At 39.2% G+C, this 27,888-nt stretch overlaps 1 protein-coding gene across 1 annotated transcript in view; it reads right to left on the bottom strand.

Moving 5' to 3' along the window:
- LOC104565757 (potassium/sodium hyperpolarization-activated cyclic nucleotide-gated channel 1-like) overlaps positions 1-27,888 on the bottom strand; it is an 88,020-nt gene that overhangs the window by 21,290 nt on the left and 38,842 nt on the right. The window contains exon 4 of the mRNA XM_088538353.1: positions 16,740-16,886. Coding sequence (XP_088394479.1) covers positions 16,740-16,886 — 147 coding nt within the window. The remainder of the gene's footprint in view (positions 1-16,739; positions 16,887-27,888) is intronic.

Raw genomic sequence — 27,888 nt, 5'->3', positions numbered from 1 at the left:
GTAAGTTTTTAATCCATTGGTCAATTATGGTCAAATTTGTCAGAAAGGAGGCATTTCACAGATCCTAAGTTCAACAAGTTTTACAATAGGCAAAAGAGCGTTACAATAGGTTTGATAATAGGCAGTCGGGAGGACTAGGATTAGTATCCTTATTGAGGGAATGACTATATAGCTCACAACTTGTTTAAAGCCAGAAAATCCATATGGAGCAATATTCTTAATTTTGGTGCACTTGAAATTGTTTATTCAATTTGCATTGTTACATTGCATTTAATCATCTATACAGAATCTACCACTTAAAAACATTTTGCTCATTCAGATAAGTAAAAGTAACATATGCACATATTTCTTTTGAACATGGCATTTTCATGACTTTTTCATTTTTCAGCTGCATTAATCTTTTTCTAGAGTTCTCTTCAGGGAAATACAGCCTAGTGCTTCATTGTGGCCATGCTGGAACAAGGGCACTTTTAACATGGAGACCTTGCTTGGACTTCACTTACAGTAGGTTACTCTATGTGCTTGGATACCATAATTTATGCCTAGAGGTACACTGAGAAACACAATTCTCTTTTCTTCAGGATTTTTATATTTTGATGCTTGGTTAACATAGCTGGATATTGCAGATCAAGGCACATAGCTACCCTCTGGCTATATCTTAGAAGCCCAAGAACCTCTGATCTGAGGTAACCTACATGCATGTTTCACCGACAGACAAAGCACAAATCCTGAAAATACAGTGATCTCCAGGGCAAAGGCCATCCACATAATCTTGCATGCCTTGAAAACCACTTGGCAGCTTGTGTATTTACATTTCAAAGCACTGAGGTCCCCAAGACCTTCAGAAAACCATACATCAGCTGTGAGATTAACTGACTTAAGCAGTCAAAAAGAAGGGGGGAATAAATATGCTTTCCAGCTAAATGCTTAATTAAATCTGCAGCTTGGATTCTGTCAAAATTGAGTTGAAACTGCTCTTTTTCTTTTTCTGTCCTGATCTCTTCACCACAACTTGAGACTGCCTTAAAAAGTGCATATGGTAGTATTGCTGTTTCCTAAGAGAAAGTAATCTTTTTATGCATTTGCAAGCGGAAGGGATATAGGTTTGATCAATTATTTTCTTGGCTTCTTTGATTAAATGTTGGGCCTTCTGTATACTTTTCTATCATTCCCTACTATACTAGAATTTTATATTCAATGCCTTATGTGCATTTTTTATGCTTCAGAATTATTATTACATTAAATTCAAATGCAGACAGGATAATCCTTTTGAGAATATATGGTTCAACCAAACCTCCAATAAAGTCAGTCTGATGAAGGATATCCATTTTTTCTTGGTTTGTTAATTGATTTAATTGAGGTTATGGGAGAGCAGTTCTGAGCATCTTATGCTTCTGTGGGTCTTTTAAATATATATAGAAAATTAAACAAGAGAGAAAGAAAGAGAGAAAGAGAGAAGGAGAGAAAGAGAGAAAGAGAGAAAGGGAGAAAGAGAGAGAGAAAGAGAGAAAGAGAAAAAGAAAGAGTGAAAGAAAGAGAGAAAGAGAAAAAGAAAGACAAAGACAAAGAAAGAGAGAGAGAAAAATAAAGAAAGAAAAAGAGAGAAAGAGAGAGAAAGAAAGAAAGAGAGAAAGAGAGAAAGAGAGAGAGAGAGAAAGGGAGAAAGAAAGAGAGAAGGAGAGAAAGAGAGAAAGGGAGAAAGAGAGAGAGAAAGAGAGAAAGAGAAAAAGAAAGAGAGAAAGAAAGAAAGAGAAAAAGAAAGAAAAAGAAAGACAAAGAGAAAAAGAGAAAGAAAAATAAAGAAAGAAAAGAGAGAAAGAGAGAAAGAAAGAGAAAAAGAGAGAGAGAGAGAAAGAGAGAGAGAAAGGGAGAAAGGGAGAAAGAAAGAAAGAAAGAAAGAAAGAAAGAAAGAAAGAAAGAAAGAAAGAAAGAAAGAAAGAAAGAAAGAAAGAAAGAAAGAAAGAGAGAAAGAGAGAGAGAGAGAGAGAGAGAGAGAGAAAGAAAGGGAGAAAGAAAGAAAGAAAGAGAGAAAGAGAGAAAGAAAGAGAGAGAGAGAGAAAGAGAAAAAGAGAGAGAGAGAGAAAGAAAGGGAGAAAGAAAGAAAGAAAGAAAGAAAGAAAGAAAGAAAGAAAGAAAGAAAGAAAGAGAGAAAGAGAGAGAGAAAGAGAGAAAGAGAGAAAGAAAGAAAGAAAGAAAGAGAGAAAGAATTCTGAATCCAGCCTTCGTCACTGGTTTATTATGTGAACAGGGACACATTAATTATGAAACCATATTAATTGCCTTCTGAATGAGACTGCTGAAAAGACTGTAGATATGTAGACACAAACATTATGTATGTAGTGTACATACATTATGTATCATACAATATGATATGTTGTACATATGTAGATACATACTTTTTGACGCAGGTTGTGGAGGAGCCAACAAGGAGAGGTGGGATACTGGACCTCGTGCTAACAAATAGAGAGGGTGTATTGGAGATGGAAATTTCTGTGATCTGTAGAGTCATGAAAATCTCCTGTGAGAAGCAGAGGCCAGACCTTGGGAAAGAAGATGTTTGCCTGCCTGGGCTGAGCGATAAGGAGCAGGGATGCAGCTGCTCAGCCCGGTTCACAGGCAACTCCCCCTGGAAACCTGTTGAAGCCGGCCGCTCGGCTGGGCTTGTAGCCAACTTAACCACAGACGTCCTCCAAACTAGCTTTGGAGGTCAAACACCCGGAAATGAGGAAGAAGAGGAGGAAGGCAGGACCCTCGAATTGAGGGCTGGGACCCCCGACTGGTATGCGTGCCTGCGCACCCAGGGGGGAGAGTGGCACAACTGAAGGCGAAGTTTGTCCACCCCCCCCGGCCTGCCTCCTGGGTCGTACTGACCCTATGTGCCAGGATGCACCAGGCATAGAGAGGACAGTGCGGAGAGAGTGGGGGGAGGAGAAACTCCTAACTCTGAGGACTACATTGTCTCCGTGGGAGCTGGTCAGCAACTCTCTCTCTCTGATCTGCCAGCTCGAGAGGATGTTCGGGCCCAGATCGGCAGGCATCACCTCATGAGTAGTTATCCATATTTTGCTTCTTTTATGTGCTTTCACCTGAATAAATGCTTGAGGTAGTCACCTCATTCTGGCATGATTATTGCCGAATCCCGAGCCCATCCGGAACAGAGGGACTTGTAGGAGATGTGAAGTTGGGGGGTAGCCTCGGCTGCAGTGACCATGAGTTGGTGGAGTTCAGGATCCAACGAGGAGGTGGCAGGGCTGTAAGTAGCCTTGCAACCATGGACTTCAGGAGGGCCACGGAAGAATCGCATGGGCTAGAGCTCTAGAAGTAAGGGGGGCCCAAGACAACTGGTTAGTTTTCAAGCAGCACTTCCTCCACGCCCAGCAACAGTGCATCCCTGTGTGTAAGAAGTCAGGCAGAGGGGGCAGGAGACCTGCGTGAATGAGCAAGGAGATTGTGGCAATGCTCAAGCAGAAGGCGGCGGTATATAGAATGTGGAAAAAAGGACAGGCCCCCTGGGAGAAATACAGGAACGTAGTCAGGGAATGCAGAGATGCGACAAGGAAAGCTAAGGCGCGTTTGGAACGCAATCTGGCAAGGGACGTTAAAAATAACAAGAAAAACTTCTTCAAATATATTAACAGCAAAAGGAAGATCATGGAAAACGTGGATCCACTGGTGTACAGGGTGGGTACCCTGGTTACGAAGAACACAGAAAAAGCAGAGTTGCTGAATGCCACCTTTGCTTCGGTGTTTACCAAGGGCAGCCCTTTAGAGCCCCAGGCCCTAGGGACAAGAGAAGAAGCCTGGAGAGAGGAAGACTTGCCCTGAGTAGAGGAAGATTGGGTCAGAGAGCACCTAAGGAAACTCCATACCCACAAATCCATGGGCCCTGATGGGATGCATCCCAGAGTGCTGCGTGAGCTGGCAGAGGTCATAGCTAAGCCGCTCTCCATCATCTTTGAAAGATCCTGGAGAACGGGGGAGGTGCCAGAGGACTGGAAGAAGGCCAATGTCACGCCAGTCTTCAAAAAAGGCAAGAGGGAGGACCCAGGCAACTACAGGCCAGTCAGCCTCACCTCCGTCCCCAGAAAAGTGATGGAACGGCTCATACTGGCCGTTGTCTCCAGGCACATGGAGGACAAGAAGGTGCTCAAGAGTAGTCAGCATGGATTCACCAAGGGAAAATCATGCTTGACTAACCCGATAGCCTTCTATCATGGAATGACCGGCTGGATAGATGAGGGGAGAGTGGTGGATGTCGTCTATCTCAACTTCACCAAGGCTTTTGACACTGGCCCTCACAACATCCTCCTGGGCAAGCTCCAGAAGTGTGGGATAGATGAGTGGATGCTGAGGTGGATTAGGAACTGGCTGGATGGCAGAGCCCAGAGGGTGGTGATCAGCGGTGCAGAGTCTAGTTGGAGGCCTGTGGCTAGTGGGGTCCCCCAGGGGTCAGTCCTTGGTCCAGTCCTGTTCAATTTATTCATCAATGACCTGGATGAAGGCACAGAGTGCTCCCTCAGCAAGTTTGCTGATGATACCAAACTGGGAGGAGTAGTTGATACCCCAGAGGGCTGCGCTGCCATCCAGAGGGACCTGGACAGACTGGACAACTGGGCGGTGAAAAACCTCATGCAATTCAACAAGGCCAAGTGCAAGGTCCTGCACCTGGGGAGGAATAACCCCAGGCACCAGTACAGGCTGGGGACTGACCTTCTGGAGAGCAGCTCTGCAGAGAGTCATGGTGGACGACAAGTTGACCATGAGGCAGCAGTGTGCCCTCGTGGCCAAGAAGGCCAATGGGATCCTGGGGTGCATTAAGAAGAGTGTCTCCAGCAGGTCGAGGGAGGTGATCCTGCCCCTCTACTCAGCCCTGGTGAGGCTGCATCTGGAGTATTGTGTCCAGTTCTGGGCCCCACAGTACAAGAGGGATGTGGAGCTACTGGAGAGAGTCCAGCACAGGGCTACGAGGATGATCAGGGGCCTGGAACATCTGTCCTATGAGGAGAGACTGAGGGAGCTGGGCCTGTTCAGCCTGGAGAAGAGAAGGCTGAGAGGAGACCTGATCAGTGTCTATAAGTACCTCCTCAATGAGGAGGATGGTGCTGGCCTCTTTTCAGTGGTGGCCACTGATTGAACTATAGGAAACAGCCAGAAACTAAAGCATCAAAAGTTCCACAGGAACTTAAGGAAAAATTTCTTGACAGTGAGGGTGCCAGAGCACTGGAACAGGCTGCCCAGAGAGGTTGTGGAGTCTCCTTCTCTGGAGATCTTCAAAACCCACTTGGATGCAATCCTGTGCCACGTGCTCTAGGTGTCCCTGCGTATGCAGGGGGGTTGGACTAGATGACCTCTAGAAGTCCCTTCCAACCTTAAGCATTCTATGAGAGATACATGAGCATTGTGATCAGTTATAAATGAAAGGGTGAGACATGGAGAGCTGCCTCCAGAAAAAAAAAGAAAATCAGATGATAAATATTATGATGAAGTCTCTGTGAATATCTTTGCAGAGTGACAGCCAGACAGCCCTGAAGATAGAATTTGCTTAAAAGTGCTATTTTGACTAATATTGGTAGCTGCAGGGAAAAGAGATGCATCAGCGGCACAGGAGGTATAAAGAACATAAGAAATTCTGAGGAGTGCGAGTAGGCAAGAACCGCCTCAATAGCAGATCATGCGGAGGAAAGAGGAGTCAAACTGTCAGGAGGAGACTAGTCTATGTGAATTTGTAAAATATCCAGATTAAAAGTAATGCATCAGATTCTTTAAATATCCAATAACCAGACAAGCTTAAGGATGGCAAATCTTGGAATGGTTAATTTGTCTTGGATAAAGATATTTAGTTTAGGAATATCATTAGCTGTAGAATAGGTACCATATTGAAATATTCTACATCAAAACTGAAAAAAAAATTAGGCAGTTGTTTGAGACTTTACACTAACTGGTGTTAGTGTAAAATATAAACAGGATAAATGAGAGTGTATGGTGTCATAGTAACAAATGAATAGTTTCATTACCACTAACCGCCAAACTACAGTCAAGACTTGTCAGATTAAGGATGCAAGGGATACATCCCTAATATCTGTACATCCTGAGTATATGTCTTCCAGGGAATAAGAAAGGAAGTGTCTATGTAAATTATATACCCAAGAGGGCAGGGGAGATAACCAGTACCTTTCTATCATCCATTTTTTAGTAACTAGGCTGTGTCTCCTCTGTGCATACAATCACTAAAACCTTATATATTTGTGCCTGGGCTTCCCTTACAGAATTAGACGTGCACTAGAAGCTCAGGAGCCTAATGATAGTAGTGCTCTCAGACACTGTGATTAGCTCCTACGCATGATACTCGCCAACTGCAGGAAGTAGGTGAATATGCACCGGCACACTTCTTACATCAGTCAAATATTCTTTTTTAAAACAATTTTAGTTCATCTGCTGGTCCAAAGTTTAGCATTTATTTAACTGTTAATAGTGTTTTAGTATAAGCACATTACCCACTTTATGAATTAAATATAGGCTGAGGATTATTTCCATAAGAAATTTGTTCCTATAATTTATTCAAAAAGGTTTTCAAATTATTTTAAGGCTATATCCTAATCTGTGCTTTTATGAATACTTTTATCTATATTGATTCTATTTCATAGGAAAGTCCTTAAAGGCCTTGTCATTTAAGGTCATATGTTATAACCACAGACTGATAGCATAGGAAATGTGTATAGAGATATACTGTGACAATGAGAAACATAACGACTACACAGTTTTATGTAATGTAATGTATGTGTTTACAGAGTATTATGCAGATGTATTGACAGAGCATTATATAGGAATCGGATTCCCAATTTTTTCCATACAAATATCTTATACACGTGTGTTTGCATGGATGTGTATGCATGTGTGTGCATCCATTTATCTATCTATTTAACTATTTACATATAAATATATACATAGGTCTACATATATATATGTATATGTATGTGCATGCGCACATTTGGTCAGGGCTAAGCTTTTGGTTCAAATTGTATTTTTAACATAATGTGTCCCATTAGAATTATACTTGAAATTACTATCAGTTGAATATTTCAGAGGTTAATATAACTTGTGTAAAAGTGTGTGCTTGTATAACTAAAGTTCTAATCTGCAAGCAAAAAGGTGAGAGGAAAGAAGATTCTGCTCCTAGTCCCAATTATGTTCTTTGGAAATGAAATGTCCTGATGTTCTATATTCTGCAAGGACACATGATCTGTATCTATTTTCAGCCAACATCATCTATCTCACATGGTGGTCTAAAAATAGGCCAGCTATGAACTTTAAATAAATGGCTCAGGAAGGGTATTAACCTCTTTCTCACATTCTAAGTTTGTCATAGTGCTATAAGTATCAATATTATACAGAATGTATCTGCTGCTGGAGAATGACAAAGCAAACTACATATCCCTCCAGTTCTGCTCAACGCCTCTACAGATGTCATTGTCTTTTGTTTCCTTTCAAGGTCTGTCATGTTTTAAAGGCATTTACACATAATACTGCCAGTACTTTACTTTCTCTTGGTAATGTCTTATTTTCTGTCTGATGCTAATAAACACAAGCTATTTTATTTTCAAACCCTACTGACTGGAGGACTTTCTACTCCTGGTAGAATGTGTCTTACTATGAAACCTTGTGTTTACACAAATATGCAAGTAGTTATGCAACATGAAGCAATGATTGATAGAATGATAAACTAGAGTTTTGTTAGATGGACTTTGTGTGAAAAAAAACACACAAATTCATGTCACTGCAGCAAGGAAAAGATAGCTAAGTGGTATTCAGTTGCACAGTTAACTAATAACTGGCAGAAACAATCTAGGCTAAAAGGAAAGTTGTTAGTTACAAAAAAAAATGAGTCTTTTCTTTATGATACACATAATCACAAAGATATTTACCACAAAGCATGGGCGACATCTACAAAATAATTTAGCCTTTCAGCAAGGCACCATCCATTGCTTCAAATGTGCTGCAGTAACCAGAACACACAGACATGCAGTGATCAGTTCCTAAAGCCTCTAACTGTATGTGCTCTGGTCCCTTTATTATTATTTCTACTTTTGACAAAAGAGAAAAAAGAAAGTTATTTTTTTCACTAGAAGATTAACTAGCCAACTCCAGCAGAAGAAGCTGGGAAACCTCTTAGGAAAACTCCTCCCTGGAGGAGCTCTAGTGCTGTCAAGGTGAGTTGGGGATGCACTGTTACCACTGCCTATGCCTGGCAAGGTATCACGAAAGGCATGGACACACCAGATAAAATACGTTACCTTGGGCTCAGGAAAAGGAATTAATGGGAATTTTGTACCTGTACTCATCGTGTCAGATTCCACGTTTTACACCAGGTTTTAATTCTGTAGTCTCTAACAGTATCACGGTAGTTTAGCCCCGAAGTGAGAATGTGTCTTATTCATCACTGGAAATACCAAATATTAAGTTCCTTCAGTGCTTGGCACTTATCTTTAAACAAGTGTAAAGTCTTCAGTAAGTGTAAGTCTTCAGTAAGTGTAAGTCTTCAGCACCTCATGCAGCAAGATCTACACTATATGTCATTATCTTTCCATTAATAAGTTATTTTAAGCACTTTTAATGGAAATACAGATAATTCCATTGAAAAGCCAACATGCAATATTAGAGGAATATTCTGTGAATAAACAAAAAAGGCTTTTTCCATCCCCATATCTATTTAATCTATTATTTAAAGGCTCTTCAGCAAAAGAAGGCATTATATGGATATTATGCCTTAAAAACATTATGTTTTGGCATTGAGGAGGAGAGTCCCTGCTTTTTCAGGTAGCAGGACTTAAGAAAATAATCAGTCTTCTACCTTTTGCTTATCTGGAAGTGAGATAGTTTTTGAGAAAAAAAAAAGTATTTGTATTTGCTTACTGCTAAATAACAACAGTCTAAAACTACAGTGTAGACACTGAGTTTTGTGCTCATTCTAGAAAAATGCACCACTTCTTTGTTCAAGCAAAACTAGAAAAAGAGCGAAACAAGGATCTAGCATTGCCATGTTGTGCAACACTTTGATATCCCCCACAGCTTTAACAAGATTTACCTTCTTAAATCACCAGTATATCTACTGAAAAATAGATCTATCAGTGTTCATTCAGAATAGATTTTATGCTCCATTGGTTTCTGTTCTCTTTGCCTTGCCCTTATTTAAAGCCCATGCTTTTAAAGGGAACTCCAAGTTATGCATGGGAAATGCTGTGTACCTTTCTGCATGTGGTTACTACCATCCCTAATGTGAGAGCTGGATAACATAACACAGCAAGTCCATAAAAATACCCACATGCATTTTCTTCTGTATCAGACAGTTCATGGTACATTTATCTCCTCTTGCTGGTAAATCCCAGCAAATCTTTATGGTGAGTTTCATGGACATTGGCATCTTTTAAGGGTGCCCACTTAACACAGAAACTTTACTATTAAATGATCCCCAAAGTGCCTTTACCAACTCTAAACAAATGAGGTGCAGAAAGAATTTAACCTGCACCTAGGTCCATGATTTAAATTTTACATTAAAAACAAAAGGAAAAGATGTTCCCTCTCACAATCTCCAAGAAGGAGATAGAGAAGGAGTAAAGGGACAAGGGCACATTCTTGTCATGCATCCCTGCCCTCCCTATACAGCAGCTTCCCCTTTGTGCTGCTTGCAAGATGCTCCCCCTTCCTCTGCCCACATTCCCCTTACACAGGCATGAAGATTTTTTGCTTCAAGAGCACACTATGGGAAAATGAACCAGTAATACCTTAGCAAGTAATACTGATGCACAGTATTAGATTGCTATCTTGTAGACAGATCCTGCAGTTCCTAATCTTTAATTAAAACAGACCATGTAATTTCAGACACTGATCAAGAGGGTTTACCATTATTTTCCTAAAGGATTCAGAGAAACATTTGTTAAATCCTGTTCCATTTTGACAAAAGGACTCAAAGTCCTTTCAAGAACTAGGGCAGAAGATCATTATAGCATAAGTTGAACAACATAAAATTTCCAGATCCTGCTAGACAGAACACTATCCAAAGAAAAAGTAAGCACAGTGTTAAAACAGAATGTGTTTATGTAGAGAAAACTAAACCAGAAGACAACTAATGTTCTTTGTTATTTTTTTAATCTCCTGGAAATCAGCAACTCCATTTATAACTGCAATAGTACATTCAGCTCTAGTAGGAGTGAACATGCTGTGGTCAGCACTGCCTAATACCTATTAACTTTGTTGGCTTTAGCAGAAGTTACATGAAAAGAAGAAAATCAACAACAACAACAACAAGAACAAGAGGAACAACAAGAACAAGAACAAGAACAAGAAAGAATAGATGCCTGCCTCTTCCCATCCCCTCCCCTAACATTTTCTGGGTAGCAGCTACAGGAACAGTCTTTCACTTCCTTAGACATGGAGACATGGACTGCATGAAGCAATGGTGAGAAATTCTCCCCTGCAGGACAGCATGCCCGTGGCAATAGCTGTTGTCCTCTGAATGAAACAGCAATTGTTGCCCTTGCTTATAGCCTGTCTTTCCAATTCTGCTCTTCAGATGCTTGACTAGCAGATGATAAAGTAGCAGACACAGAGTGGACTTATCTTCTCTGTCTTTGATGTCTTACAGCATTCAGCTTTACTAGCTGAATGCTTAGCTAGCATTTTGCTTCTAAATCTTCTGCCACTTTTCTCAGGTAATTTACCCTTTTAAGAAACAAATCAACTACTGCTCTAAAAGTATCGGATTTGATTTTGATTAATATATTTGAGGAGCTCATGAAAGAACTGTCATGTCTGAAATGTACAGTTTGGTACCATGTCACACCTTGTGGACCACAGAATCTTAAAACACAATCATTGAACCTGTACTGATCATCTGCCAATTTCCAAAATTAAAATGTCTTTTTTTTATTTATAAAACTTATTCATAATCTTTTCTAGGAGATTTTTAGGGCTTTGTTTAAGCCTTATATAAATTGACAATTATTTGGACATACCTCGCACAAAAAAAAAACCAGCAATACTTCTTTTTTTAGCATTTTTTAAAAATGCTGTAGTATATGATCTTTTATTTTGCAAGATTCATGTGTTGCATAGTTCATCAATGATTTCGGTCATGCAACTAAAGTCATGTTCTATCTGAGTCTACGTGATAAAACTTTAATATATCCACTCTCTCTGTACAGCTACATAAAGATACACCTAAATGAGTTCCTCTATGCTACATCTACGATTCTGATGCATTTTATATTGTTCGCTTCAAGCTTCATATCAAGCTTCAGTGAAAATGAAAATGTATGAAATTACAGTGGATTATAATGAAACAAATACCTCTCAGTCTTCTTTGACCTTAAATTTATGGACATAAGTTATTATGGAAACAATAATTTAATATTGATGCTGATATTTTACAGTTTTTAAACTAATTTGATTTTCTGTTGTTATATTTATGTTTGATGGCCTGTATCCAAAAATCATAATGACTGCACTATTAAAAAAGACCGATGTTTACTGTTCTGTAATCACACCATATTGTGGCCTCATACTATTAACTCTGTAGATGTCTCCTCCTTTGCTCATAAGATTATAGTATAAAATTCCCATAAAACTACAAATTTTGTCATCTCTAAAGATAAATATGAAACAGAAGGAGAGATATTATAAAATTAAGCAAATTTTAATGGGGAAAATTAGAAAAATTAATTGGGAAGAAGAGTGAAGTTACTGAATTGATCATTTTAAGAGTATCAAATACCTTACCTAATAATATACTTGCCTACGGGTACCAAACTGATCTGGTTTTAGTGCTATTTTTACTTAGATGCAATTACTTTTAGCAAATTATAAATCCAATAATGGAAGCCTTGCACTATTTCGTTATTTGAGCCCCTTACTTGCAAGAACTGTCCCAAAATGCTACTCTTGATGTAATACTAAGCAGTGTACTGGATCTTTTTCAGAATTTCAGATTCATATGTCTTTAATAGGCACCATAATGTACTTAAATCCACTACTCCTATGGGAACAATAAAGGCTAAGAACTTCACTGCTTGACTTCAGAAAGGGCACTGTGTACAAATGAATCTCATTAAAATAAACTAAAATGGGCCTCTTATAGGCTGATTAGAGATTACTGATGGAGAGAAATATTAAGCAATGCACATAGGCATATATAGTCATGTATCTTTTATCACTTAGGACTTAGAGTAGGTACAGATCTGGTGGTCTCATCTCAAAAAGGCTATAGCAGAGCTGGGAAAAAATAGAAAAAAGGCAGCAAGGGTGGTCATAGGGAAGAACTGGCTTCTGTGGAAGGAAAGTTTACATGGAATAGGATTCTTTTACCTCAAAAAATATAGTAAAAAGAGGGATACAGAAAACTACAACATCTTGACCGGCAGGCAAGGGGTGGGTAGGAACTGGCTGTACCATCACTTTTGGTACAAGAATCAAATTCCCAAAAGACAGTGGGAGCCAGGTTCATGGCCAAGAAAAGGAGGTGGTTCCTCATGCAGCAGGGAGTAAAGTTGAACTCCTTGCCAAAGGATGTTGTAGATGCACGGAGATTACAGATTCTGGAGGAGAGTAAGTAATTTATTCAGAGAGACACCTCTTAAGGAATGCTAAATAGAGAAACAACATCAGGCTTATAAAATCAGAGCTGAAAATAGTTGGGAGTGTAGGGGAGTAATCAAGGGAAATATCACGCTTTACCATCAGCTGTGCAAAGATGCAGCCTTTTCTCTAAACTAATCATCTAGATTTTCTCTATAGTAAGTAAGGATGGCAGAGGTGCAGAGTGAGCCTGGATGATTAACTCAGGTTTGGTGCTGAACTTTTGTATAGCTAAAGCTAGGTCAGAAGAATACAACCTTGCATGGTTTGGCTAAAGCAATTTTAAATTATCCATCTGTACAGACCAAGTAACTGCCAGGAGTCTCCTGACTATTTGACTCTCAGGAATGTTTGACATTTATTATCATGGAAGTCTACCTGTAAAAAGGGCTTATGATTATCAGTAAGAGCAAAATTTCTAAATTTAATGAAAAGACACTTTAAGCTTGTGAGCAGGTAGTAGAGCGCAGCACATGTGGCAGTGCGAGGGTCACACAGTGTGTAGAGCTGAGAATATCCAACTAATTATATTACCATGTAACTAATATACTCAAATTGTGCAACTAACTTGATCAGGGAGTAGATATGCTTTTAAAATTCTCTTTACTATTAAATGTCTACCTTTGTTCACTGCCATTAAGGGAAATTTCTTTGTTAATTCAAGCTTATCTTTGACTGATATAGGTCAGCTATTACTTGAGAAATGTACGATTTACTCAGATATGAAAAACCTGAAGAACTCTGAAAATTTATTTTTCTACTTTAAAATTTAGAAATGCCTAGGGTCCTTTTTCCATTTTGGTACAAAGCCTAGCTTATTATCCGTAATTAGCATGAGTATATTTTTGTTACCAAATAAACCAAATAAAGTTTCCACTCACACATATGTACACACTTTTTCTTTAGCTTATCATTATTTCCTTAATCAAATATACTATGAATATTTCATAGCAGATTTTCAGAAGCTCAATCAACTGACCATCAATTCTGTTTTACCAGAAGTCTTACCTGTGTTGTAAGTATATACAGCAGTAAAAGTAATGTTATTTTATGCAAGACATCCGCTCCTTTTTTTTTTTTTTTTTAAGTTGGAAGATCTAATTTATATAACGCATAATTATTTCCAACTTACTTTTCTACCAGAAATGAGTAAGTCTAATTTTTAAAACATGGACAAAAAATCTCAGCCCATAAAGTAAACAAGAATGGCTAAGAAAAAGGAGAAAAGAAAATACTTTTATAGCTTTCAGTAATATTCATGCTACAATTATTAGGTCGTTTGTGTGGTTTCTTTTGTTCTGCTTATTATAAGTGAGGAGATTGTGGTTTCAGTTGAATGTCTTCATCAGAAACTACGTTCATCTTGCTAATTATGCTCCATCGAGATGCTGAATGTTTTCTTCTCACCCCACATTAAACTGAAGGTATAATAAAATATAATATTCATCAAGAACTTAAAAAAAACACAACAAATATTTATTCCTGAATGATGTAATTATGATATCTGTGCTATCCCCTGGATGTTACAGCCTCATGCGGTTATAAAAACATAAGATATCCTGCCCAAGATCAAGAAGAATTGTGCTCTGTCTTTAAATGGGTCTCATTTATTATTGATTAGTAACACCAAAAAGCCACTACCTGCACTACAAAAGTGTGGATAATGAAGTGATAGCTAAAACAGTATTTGAAACTGCTAAACAAAGCAAATGTCTAAGTGGTGTTTTCAGGGCATAGTACATGAAGTGCTGCCAAAATTCAGATAGAATCATTGGGAAACCTCTTCTATCTTTGCCACTGTCCAGTTTTCTCATTTTCTTCTTGACATTTTTCTGGAACAACCACTATGTTGTCATCAGGACAGTGTTCAACCCGACTGCAATTTCTGATGAAAACACTCTGCTGGGTGGATAAATTCTTCCTATGCAATATGGAAAACAAAGAAATCATGCCACACACAGCATGATCGTAGTGAAAGCAAAAGCCATCCCTTCAGTGATATTTCCTTCTTATTCTGTGTTTTTAATGGCTCATTAATTTTTGAAATTTTCCATGCTTGATCTCTCCCCAGAAATGATTTTTGTTTTTTATGCTTGACCAAATTTTCCTTGCATTCTTACAATGAAAAAATAGAGAAGGAGAGAGAGGGAGAGAGAGAGAGAAGGAAAGAAAGAAGGAACAAGGAGAAAAGAAAGAAAAAGAACAAAAGAGAGAGAACGAGGAAGGAAGGAGGGAAGAAGGATGGACAGAGGAAAGAATTAGTGCTGCAATTGAATTTTTTTTGTCAGTAAAATATTTTGCACTGGAAGGGTATTCAACTTCATTTACAGAGAAATACTTAATCCTTCAAAAGATAAATAGATATGAATTTTTCCTGATGTCAACTGCTGAGCCTGTACATACATCCACTTCTTTAACAGAGGCCAAGATTCATGTTTAGACTGTCACTGCACTCTCTGGATAGTTTCTGGGCTTACTTTTTCTGTCCTACATAATAGATTTTTATGGTACATTCTCCTCTTGTTTCCTCATATGACATTTCAAAAGAACTAAGGTGAGTTCAGGGTACATTGACAGTGCAAAATCCAGAGTCCCCCATCTGCCCTCTGAAACACTTGCAAATATACAGGACTGAGGCTACCTCTATGTTAGGGAATTAAATGGGCCCAGGCACTGAAATTCAATCATCTATACTGTTAAATTGTGTAAACAATCATGGTTTAGCCTTATTTTGACTTGGACCATCTAGTACTGACCCAGCAATTTTGGGCACAGTTCATCATTACCAGTTGGCAGTTTAAAGGGAGGAAGGCAACTATGAGACTTTAGCAACATGGATATGGTCAAACTGTGCCAGCTGGCCTCAGAGCTTCTGAACAGGTATGGCATTATGTCTTATAGATATAGGTTGAATATGCCAACTATTTTAAATACTGAATTTGATTGATTTTGGAATTGGATTATACAATATGTGTCCTTTTCACAACAAAGAACTGGATTCAACAGTGCAGAAAATCCCTTACAGACCTAAGTTCTTATTTGTCTGCAAGCCTCGCTAAAAAGAATAAACTCCCACAAAGCTTTTTGAAAGTACAGATATCATCCTGTTCTCTGTAGGGAGTTAAAAGTACAGATGTCATCCTGCACTCTGTTGGGAGTTATATATGCATGGATTCAGTACCATCCTTCTCATTGCAGGGATATTAAAAGGCATTAGCTGGTATCACCAAAAATTACACAGGATTCATCACACACTTCCTGTTTTTAGGAAGAGTGCCTGCTTTTCTTTTCCCTGCTTAAGCTTTTTCCTCTTTTTTCAACTTCTATTTTTTTCTCTATCCCTTTCTTCTTGCTTTAGTGGCAGATATTAGCCAACTGACAACACAAAGAAACATCCTTCAGTAGGTGGGTCATGGGTATCATCCAAGAGAATATATTCCCATTAAGGAGGTAACTGTTTCAGCTAGATGTAGCCTTACTCCTACACAAATACCTTATGGAAGAAAATTCCAAATGCTTCAGCACAACAGAAAATAATAATTAAAGACAAAACCGGAATACAGTTTGGCTTTGTAATAAAAGAGGTATTTTTCATGGATTGAACATTCTGTCATATTTTCAGCTTCCTGATCTCAAGTAAAGACTTCCTTAGCCAGGGATGCTACTTCCCTTCACTGGTGACTTTCATTGCTCCTATCTGCACAGATATTCTGGTTACAAAGAAGGGAGTGTAGAACGAAGCTTTCATCCAAGGTTGTTCTAGTCCAACCTCTCTCTATTTTAAAGAATGAGAGAAGAGGAAGAGGGTAAAGAGAAATATCAGCAACATGCAAATCAGGGTTTGCCTCAACAACTAAGAATAGGATTTTACTCTCTTTAACATCCTTTTGTGGCAATGACTGACTGACTGGTGGAGAAGACAGTGTAAACATGCATATTTCTTTGTATCAATCCAATCTAACATAAAGTTTATTCAACTGGTCTTTCATTGATCAGGTAAATGGTCAAATGACATTACAGAGTAGAAACAAATATAGCATTTTAACACAGAAAGAGCAAAAGCATGAAAGCTTTCCATGTCATGAAGAATTGCATGGACACTTTAACCTTACCTCCCTAAGGGGATCATTGAGCTCATTGAGAATATTTTCTTCATCAAAAATCTTGCCTTGGTAGCGGTGTTCATAGTAATCATGGATCTTCTGGCGCATTTCAGCAGGTAATTTGTGGAATGACATGTACTGTTCCACTTGTTTGTACTATTAGGGAAATGAACGAAAGAATTAGAAAACAGAAAAAAAAATCGTTTTTCTACAGGAATCTAGAAAATGAAAGTTCATTAATTCATTCATTTAAGATATGCAAATTCCAAAACATTTCTAATATATCAAAAAATGAGCATGCATCCACATTAATTTCTGAATTTTAGAAGCCACTCACACTTGTCATATGTTCCCTAAATTTCCAGTTATATACAGTTCTAAAACTACACAAACATCACTTTTATCTCATTCCATATCATGTATATCTACTCCTTTACTACTGCATTCATGGTTTAATGCATGAAATTTCGAGAAGTGTGTGCTTTATTAAGGTTGCTTGCAAGGAGACTAAAGCACAACATTAAAATCTGTGCTGTTAACAAGATAGAAAGAACACCCCTGTCAGAATGAGGAGGTAAGTGTTGAAGGAGAGAACTAGACATGGCACTAAGAAAAAAGTGGGGTAAAACAGTAAAACAGAGATGACAGGACTCAGGAGACTGGGAGAGCCCCACTCTGCCTCTAGACTTCTGCCCCATCTGCTGTTTTCTTTGCTGTCAAACCTGCCTGCCTGGCTCAGAAGCCTTTTCAAAAAACATCATTTTCAGAGAAGATGGTCCCAAGCTAACGTACATAGATTTGTCCTGTAAAAAAACAAACAAACAAACAAAAAGAAAACAACAACAAAAAACTGTGATACATCTCAGATCCAGGAAATGGTGAAGCTGCCTTAACTGCAAACTGACAAGTACCACCTGAGTGCGACTTTTGCCTCTCAGGCATCCATCTGTGATTCACTCGGAGGAGATTGAGGCGCTGAGACGTGGAAAGAGAAAATCTCCTCCAGGCTTACAGGTGAGTTAAAGCTTGGCAGAAACGTGTTTTCCTTATGTAAACACTCTTCATTTAAATTTTTCTTCTTTTTTTCATGCTTAATTAGGCAATTTTAACTCTGTTTTCAATAAAAAGCCAATGAAGTCTTAATTAGAATCAGTATCTCTGTAGAGCACTTAAATGAATTTATAATGTACATGCACTCCTTATGAACTGTAGACATATCTTTAAACTTGTATAGTTGAAGGCAATTCAATCCTCTGGAATGGAAATTAGTTTTTGCTTTGCAAAGTGGCATAAGATTAGGTGGAATCATGTGTACAACATGCATTTCCTAAATGAGAAGAAAGTAATTTTGCATGAGACTATTTAACAAGTATTGAGAATACAGAAATAGGGTTTAACCTCTCTACAGCTATTTTGCACATATGAAGCAAGGATTTTTCTCTTTCCTTTAAAAGCAGGATTTAAATTTGTGTGTTCATCATTGGTTTCTGTTATGATAAGGAGAAATTTAGCCATGTATTTGGGGTATGAATGAGTTCTGGGACTCCAGAAGACAGTTGCGTCGTAGCATAAACAATGCATTGCTTCTAAAATTATGCTACTAATCACCTGCAGCTAATCTAGGCATGGATTTCTTTGGAGGGAAGGGATTTTAGATCTCTCAATATTCTGTATATCTCACTGAGGTGGTGGAAAAATCCCATGAACTGTGCAGTTCTCTGACTTTTCAGGAGCTTTTCCAAACTAAAGCCAAAGAGAAGGTGCTGTAGTGCACAATGTCTGCTTCACACTTGGTTCCAGCCCTCATGTAAGAAGGACAAGTAGTGTTATCATGTGGGTAATGCACACAAGGGCACAAACAGCTGAACAAGAGGGTAAAGACTGCAATACACTCCTTGACACAGGAGCTCCACCCCTGTAGCCCAGTTTATTTGCATTCTGGTAAGCGTGAGCAGTCCTTGCAAAGAATAATCCCTGCTAATCAAAAATGTACATTAACATGAGATATACAGGACATAATGGAAGAGAGTTGTGAAGGACTTTCATACCAAAATAACCTTGAAAAACTGCTAAAGGCAGTTTGCCAGCAATTTGCACTGCTCACTTTCATTAGTGTTGTTTTAATAGGTGCTTGCTCCCACACAACTCAGCTCTTTTCTCTACCAGGGATTGTGCTTGCATAAGAGAATTTTAGGGAAAATAATAGAAATAATAAAATTAATATGAATCCACTGCCTTTTACTACTGGGTCTAAAAAAGGTTTCCAAATTAATAGCACATGGAATAACAGAAACTTCTGTTTATTAGCAATATTTGCTTTTTCAATCTAAAACTAAGTGGTTGTTCCCAGAAATATTTACCTATCTAAAATACTAGCATGGTATTTTTCCATGTCCAAATCTGATCCTGTGAATGTCCAGTATATTATCACTACCATTCTGAAAATAATCTTTGCCTAATCTTTTTCAGTGTGATTCTGACTCATATTCTGTATCATTGATTCAACTTCTCCCCATTTCTTTACATTCTACCATATTACTAATGCAAAGTGTTTCCTCAAAACCTTTAACTTGTTCTTTTTTTTTTTTCAGCAACTGATAATCTGTCCCTTACTAAATCCCAGTCATGATTGCTTTTTAGTTCTAGAATATTAATCAAGCTTGTGTTTTTTAACCTATTATATGTTATTGACAATATTGAGTATTTGGCAGCTTAGTTGTCATTGTGGTGTCTCACACACTAGGTACAAGGTATGTGCTAAAATCAAGATGCAAGGATAGAGCAAAACTAACATGGTCTTGTTCATTCTGTGTAATAAAATAACTATTTGTTTAAAGTTAATTTTGAAGAATTTTTTCTAGGTACCACAGACAGTAAAAATGTTAGACTTGGAGACATTTTTAACTTTTGAATATTTATTTTGCTTTTTTCACACTCTTTCATTTCAAATTTAATGTCAAAAAAGGTTTAAAAATTCCCACTAGCACCATGAGCCCTTTAAATAAATATGAACATTTGGTAATTTCTCATGGTTTGAGCGAGATTTTACCACTAATGTTGAGAACTTATCAGTGAAATTAAATTTAGTCAAAACTTTCATAGTTGAGTTGGATTTAAAAGAGATTCCAAAGCATCCATCAGACCTGCCACTTGAACCTGGGTCTCCATATGTGAGTGTAATCATTTGCCACTAATGACTCTTCTCACTGCAGTGCGTCTCTTCCCTCCTAGATGAAAATTTTCTTTTGCTTGTTTGATTTTATTATATATGTATATATATATATACACGTATATACATATATGCATATATATGTATTTTATATATATATATATATATATTGTTTGGTTGGTTTATTCAGAAAAGCAACACATTCATTCCACATTTACATAATTCCCTCGGGTTCTTTTTTTTTTTTTTTTAAACCTATGTGAAATAATTTCAATACCACAGCAAGTTCCCTCAAATGGACACTAATTTTCTCCTTTGGCTTTTCGTAAGCCACATGAGAACCTCCAGACTTTGGACCGAGGCCTGCAAAGGCAAGGATGAACATTACCTTTGATTCCAGGGCACTAAGGAGAGAAATAACAGGCATCCAGACTCTTGAGCAGAGCCCATGCTGGATGGAGACATTGCAAGACAAAAGAAAGTTAGGACACAGGACACTCTTTTTAAATGAGAATTGTTATTTTGTCCAGTAACACTACTCCAAGAATGGATTTAATTTCCTATAGAAATAAAAAAAATCCATAAAACCCTAAATGCGGTCCAATTAATTTCACTATGTTTTATTAAAATCAAAAGATTTCAGACTGCTTTAGGAAAACTCTTAATGCATAATAATTAGGTAACTGACTGCTATAAAGGAAAGGATTTTCTTCTTTCTTTTCCCTTACTCATTTGGCTTATACTCTGATGTATGGAGATCAGAAGCCTTACATATCCTACTTTATGCATTTTGAAATACTTTTATTACCCATACAAATACCTATTCATGTATACCACTGTGCTTCGATAGTATCTTGCCTCATTAAATTCTACATATTTTTTGCATGTACAAAGAGCATATTCTTTTGGCACTTTAATTTTCCTGTCACTCAAATTCATTATATGTTGTATAATAGAAGCCTCCCCACCTCCTCAGTATTTTTCAGTGCTGTTTTTTGTACTTGTTGCAAATAAGCATTTCTAGTCTTTTCAGTATCTCACTGAATAGAAGAAATATTGTTCTTTTGACCATAGCTATCTCTTTTCACAGAATCACAGAATGGTTGAGGTTGGAAGGGACCTCTAGAGATCATTTAGTCCAACCCCCCTGCTCCAGCAGGGACACTTAGAGCACATGGCACAGGGTGGCATCCAGGCAGGTTTGGAAGATCTCCAGAGAAGGAGACTCCACAACCTCTCTGGGCAGCCTGTTCCAGGGCTCTGTCACCCTCACAGGAAAGAAGCTCTTCCTCACATGGAGATGGAACTTTCCATATTTGAATTTATACCAATTACCCCTTGTTCTGTCTCTGGCCACCACTGAGAAGAGCCTGGCCCCATCCTCCCTACATTCACCCCTCAGGTACTTCATAGAATCATAGAATCATAGAATGCTTAGGGTTGGAAGGGACCTCTAGAGATCATCTAGTCCAACCCCCCTGCATACGCAGGGACACCTAAAGCACGTGGCACAGGACTGCATCCAAGCGGGTTTTGAAGATCTCCAGAGAAGGAGACTCCACAACCTCTCTGGGCAGCCTGTTCCAGTGCTCTGTCACCCTCACTGTTAAGAAATTTTTCCTTAAGTTCCTATGGAATTTTTGGTGTTTCAGTTTCCGGCCATTTCCTCTAGTCCTATCAGTGGCCACCACTGAAAAGAGACCATCCCCGTCCTCTGCACTCCCTCCCTTGAGGTATTTATATACACTGATTAGATCCCCTCTCAGCCTTCTCTTCTCCAGGCTGAACAGGCCCAGCTCACTCAGCCTCTCCTCATAGGGCAGATGTTCCAGGCCCCTGATCATCCTTGTAGCCCTGCGCTGGACTCTCTCCAGCAGCTCCACATCCCTCTTGTACTGTGGAGCCCAGAACTGGACACAGTACTCCAGATGCGGCCTCACCAGGGCTGAGTAGAGGGGCAGGATCACCTCCCTCGACCTGCTAGAGATGCTCTTCTTAATGCAGCCCAGGATCCCATTGGCCTTCTTGGCCACGAGGGCACACTGCTGCCTCATGGTCAACTTGTCGTCCACCATGACACCCAGGTCTTTCTCCGCAGAGCTGCTCTCCACAAGCTCGGTCCCCAGCCTGTACTGGTGTCTGGGGTTATTCCTCCCCAGGTGCAGGACCTTGCACTTGGCCTTGTTGAATTGCATGAGGTTTTTCACCGCCCAGTTGTCCAGTCTGTCCAGGTCCCTCTGGATGGCAGCACAGCCCTCTGGGGTATCGGCTACTCCTCCCAGTTTGGTATCATCAGCAAACTTGCTGAGGGAGCACTCTGTGCCTTCATCCAGGTCATTGATGAATAAATTGAACAGGACTGGACCAAGGACTGACCCCTGGGGGACCCCACTAGCCACAGGCCTCCAACTAGACTCTGCACCGCTGATCACCACTCTCTGGGCCCTGCCATCCAGCCAGTTCCTAATCCATCTCACTGTCCACTCATCTATCCCACACTTCCGGAGCTTGCCCAGGAGGATGTTGTGAGGGACGGTGTCAAAAGCCTTGGTGAAGTCGAGATAGACGACATCCACCGCTCTCCCCTCGTCTATCCAGCCGGTCATTTCATCATAGAAGGCTATCAGGTTAGTCAGGCAAGATTTTCCCTTGGTGAATCCATGCTGACTACTCTTGAGCACCTTCTTGTCCTCCATGTGCCTGGAGACAACAGCCAGTATGAGCCGTTCCATCACTTTTCCGGGGACGGAGGTGAGGCTGACTGGCCTGTAGTTGCCTGGGTCCTCCTTCTTGCCTTTTTTGAAGACTGGCGTGACATTGGCCTTCTTCCAGTCTTCCGGCACCTCCCCCGTTCTCCAGGATCTTTCAAAGATGATGGAGAGCGGCTTAGCTATGGCATCTGCCAGCTCCCGCAGCACTCTGGGGTGCATCCCATCAGGGCCCATGGATTTGTGGGTATCGAGGTTCCTTAGGTGCTCTCTGACTTGAACATGTTGATCAAATCTCCTCTCATCCTTCTTTTCTCCAGACTAAACAGGCCCAGCTCGCTTAGTCTTTCCTCATAGGACAAATGCTCCAGTCCCTTAATCATCTTCGTGGCTCTCCGCTGGACCCTCTCTAGAAGCTCCATGTCCCTCTTGTCCTGGGGAGCCCCGAACTGCACACAGTACTCCAGGTGCAGCCTCACCAGAGCTGAGTAGAGGGGCAGGATCCCCTCCCTCAACCTGCTGGCGATGCTCCTCCTGATGCAGGCCAGGATCCCATTGGCCTTATTGGTCATGAGGGCACATTGCTGCCTCATGGTTAACTTGTTGTCCATTTAAGATGACTTGTCACCTTTTTTTAAAGATGAATGCTGAATTGTGTGTCCTAAAGCGAATATGTATATTAATTTGATTTATATAGTATGCTACCTTTATTTAAGAAATTCCTATCCCAGTTTTTTATATTCCTCACTAAAATTAGAATGTCCAGTAATGTAGCACAAATAACAAATAAAATGCCCCAAAAGACAAAAGCGAAGTGGATCTCACTGTTAAATAATACTTCATATGATTTAACCAAAAGCAGTATCCAGTAATAACTGCTTCTTGCTGTCTCAGACATCAAATATTCATGTGCTCATTGTATTTAGCAAAATTCTGTTCATTTTTTCCTCTAGCAAAAGGTGAGTAATCCAACATCGGTCATATAAGTTGGTTAGGAAATAATAGCAAAAATAAATAAATAAATAAATAAAGAGAGCAAGGAGAAGACTGCGGTCTTTATTTTTTGATAATGATGTGCAATTAAACAGGGGGAAATATTTTAAAATGAAAGCAGTCTTGCAAAGCAAGCAGCATCCCAGTGAAACAAGTGCAATAGAAACCTGAATGTTGATCTCTCACAAGATGCTGCAGTATGTAAATTGAGCCTATCAGGTCCTTTCCTTGGGATGTTTAATAATCTTTATAGCTCAACACTCAGACCCTGACACAGTAAACCATGCAAAGATATGAAATACACAAATAGGATCATTTGAAACCCATGTAACTAATGCATTACGACCTGTGTACTCAATGGTACCATATGCTTACTGGTATGGTACCTTTACCTTACTGATACCTGATAACACCCAAACTGCTTCAGTTCCCTGAATTCCAAACATTCCAAAATGTTAAAGTCAATTCCAAATTGTCAACACTTATCAGCTCTAATAACTGACTAGTTTTTAAAGGGACGTAGGGTCTTCCTTCTGCACTTTCACTTGAAAAGCTAGCTTGAATTATATAACTTTTACATGTTGGACATGACATTTAACAATGATTTTGACCTTGGTAACTGGGCCTATCCCTCATTCCTAGGAAAGTTCCCACTAAAATCTAAAAACATTGGTAAAAAGGTTTATGTTCAGGTTAATTTTCTTTCCTTTTACAAACAACAAATGCAATCCAGATTTTTGAAGTATATTAGTAAAATATATTTTTAAGAAATATACTTATTACTAATCATAACTAATATTACTTAAAATATTGATTATATTAATATTTTAATGTGCCATATAAGATATTATTATAAACTGAATCACATATAGACAGGTTAGAAGAAAGACAAAAGACAAAATAGTGTATTACCTTATCGGAGATTTATATCTAGTCAAATACAAATATTTTGATGATATGTGCAAATATAAATCCTGTGTAATGATCAATAATGTAAAAAAGAAATCAGAAATCATTTGTAAAATCCTTCTGCTAAATTAAACAAGTTCTGTCCTACAATTTAGATACAACAAATTCAGCAGGATCATACCCATCATGCAAGGGGTGGGTATTGGTAAATACTTGCTGAGTAAGAGCAGGAAGGTGAAAGGAAGCAATCTGATGAACTCAAGGCTTCTGAATAATGAACATCAAATGCAAAAACACCACAAATCTGCATGGATTCTAGACTACATTAGGAAAATAGGTCCCTTGAGTTATTGAATGTATTCCCTTGCTATTGTCAACACATCATAGAACTGCTTATATAAACTGATCAAACCATTTCAAGAGTTAGATTTCTTCAAGAATATTGTTTCAGAAATCTCACTGAACTAATAATTCTGAATCTTATTATAAGTTTCAGTAAAAAGGCACTTGGAGACAGTTTAACTCAACTTACACATCGAAAAAAAATATCCAGCATCACTGAAAGCTCTTCTCTTTTTAGTATTTCTCCTCAGTTTGCTTACAGATGGGAATCATATCTCTTCCCAGTCTCATCCAAGTACTATTCTGTTTTTCTCTCAGAAAGAGCATACTAACCATATCCTATCATCTATCCTAGTTTCATCTATCCTAATTCTTTTGACTTGACTGATTAGGACTGTACCCAACATTTCAGAGGAAGGCTCACCAATGTCTTGTTCAGTGCCATTATTTCTTTTCCTTCTACTGGAAAACCTCTCCCCCAATTGTCTATGATGACATTCCCTAATGCACTGAAATGGTGGCTCAGCTTCACCACCCAGATTCCTCTTTTCCATTGCTACATGCAAATGGCAAGGGCAAAACCACAATATCTTCTAGTTTATAGCATTAGCTCCTGAGACCTTGCATGTTGAGTTACTGAACTTCCTACTACTTCACTTTCCAAATCTCATCCGATTCTTTGAGTATAGTTTCTTGATCTTTCTATAGCATCCTATGCTTTATATTGCCACTGAATTCATCACAGCCCTCAAGATTTATACAGGAGTATTCACAGCACTATTCCTTGAGGCACTTTCTACTAAATGTGCTCCAGCTTGATATTTGGAAAACTATGTGATGAGACCACAGTCTAACTAGGGGAAGGACTGGCAATAGAACAGGTGAAAGCAGAGAAAATTGCTGCCTTAAAAGAGTTGGTAAGAGCAGGGTGAGGTCTACAATCCCAAAAGCAAATTAGTTTAGTGTAGATGATGTGTTATGCTCTGCATAGTTGGTAACACACAGAAGAGATAACCTCTACCTACACATAACAGTTCTTAAATTATTTTATTCTTTGTAAATTTTTATCTAATACTACATTCAATAAATCAAGCAAATCAAAGGCAGCAAATTGGGCTTTAAAGAGAAACTTACAGAATTAAAAGATTAAAACAACTCTCCTGCGCTAAGAGTCTTGAAAAAAATGTGAGCAGACAAGGATTGGAAAGTTATTAGTGCAATACCTAAGTTCAGCTTTCTAAAAGTGTCTAATTTAACCTAGATATCTGGACTGTATTGTCTGTGGAAAGAGAGAGAAGGGGCAATTCACCTCATTCTAAAATTGACTTCTTGCATTCATGGAATAAACTCTCCTCTGTCATGCTTATCTCTGTCTGTCTAGACTCTAGGTGCGGTCTAAATAACTAACATAGACCAATCACCTGTGTTAGGTGAAATGACATCTGTGAAAAGAATTCACAACATGAACTTTAAATGTAAATTTTAAAATACAAATATATTTAAAGATTCTAGATTCTAAAATATAAAGCTTTCTATCATGATACACGCATATAAAGCAGTTGATCTAATAGGAAAATACTGTTCATAGATTAATTTCATTTGTGCATATAATTGTTTTTAAATTTTAAGTTAGTTCATGAAATTTAATGAATACATTTTGTAAACTTTGTTACCAAAAGAAGAAAAGGAATGCTATAGACAGGCACTGACTAGCCTTTAGTTATAAAAAGTCATATATATGTGTGTTTCAAATTCTGTATAGAAAAGCAGACAGCAGCTCTACATGAGGTTCTTTGAGTGAAAGTAAGGCAAAGGCAGTTAGTAAACTGACACTTTACTGAAAAATGACTGACAAAATCCACTGGGCTACAGAAACATTTGAGTTTTCATTTACATTAATTTACTTATCCGTGGGGCTATTAGATCCTTATTTCTTTGCATGCTGTACCCATCAGATAGAAAACCTTACGCCTGAAGAGGAGAGATGGGAAGAGAACTTCTAAAGGCCTGCATGGTCAAGTTCCAGCTGCCCCAGCTAGAAAGAGAGGCACGTTGGGTGCCCAACTCTAATGCCTCTATTCCCCATGCATGCAACATGGGGAATAAACAAAGGGAACTGGAGATGGGTGTGCGGTTGCAGGGCCACGATCTCGTTGCAATTACTGAGACATGGTGGGACAGCTCTCATGACTGGAATGTGGCCATGGATGCCTTTAGGCTGGACAAAAAGTAGGATTGCAATCCTGGACTTCAAGAGACCTAACTTTGACCTCTTCAGGGAGCTCCTTGGAGGAATCCCCTGGGCAAGGGTCCTAGAAGGAAAGGGGGTCCAGGAGAGTTGGCTGATATTCAAGCACCACTTTCTCCAAGCTCAGGATCAGTGCATTCCTACAAGAAAGAAGTCGAGCAAGGCGGGCAGGAGACCTGCATGGATGGGCAGGGAGCTGTTGGGTAAACTTAATGAGAAAAAGAGCATGTATGTAATGTGGAAGAAGGGCCAGGCCACATGGGAAGAATATAAGAACATTGTCAGAGAATGCAGGGATGCAACGAGGAAGGCCAAGGCCCATTTGGAATTAGAGTTAGCAAGAGATGTCAGGGACAACGGGAAGGACTTCTACAAATACATCAGCAACAAGAGGAGGGCTAGGGAAAATGTTAGCCCACTGATGAATGGGGAGGGTGCCTTGGTGGCGGAGGATGCAGAGAAGGCAATGTTACTAAATGCCTTCTTTGCCTCAGTCTTTACTGCTAGGGCCAGTCCCCATGTACTGAGCCCGGAGACAAGAGAGAGAACCAGGAGAGAGGAGGACTTTCTGCTGGTTGAGGAGGACCGGGTGAGGGATTATATAGGCAAACTGGACACCCATAAATCTACGGGCCCGGATGGGATGCACCCAAGAGTGCTGAGGGGACTGGCAGGGGTCATTGCTGAGCCATTCTCCATCATCTTTGAGAGGTCATGGAGACCGGGGGAGGTACCGGAGGACTGGAAGAAAGCCAAGGTCACTCCAGTCTTCAAAAAGGGCAAGAGGGC

The sequence above is a fragment of the Tinamus guttatus genome, unplaced genomic scaffold (genome assembly GCF_059628265.1).
Source record: "Tinamus guttatus ecotype Peru unplaced genomic scaffold, ASM5962826v1 Tinamus_guttatus_pri_ptg001027l, whole genome shotgun sequence".
In the NCBI taxonomy this organism is placed as follows: domain Eukaryota; kingdom Metazoa; phylum Chordata; class Aves; order Tinamiformes; family Tinamidae; genus Tinamus; species Tinamus guttatus.
This window is presented reverse-complemented; position numbering and strand designations above follow the sequence as displayed.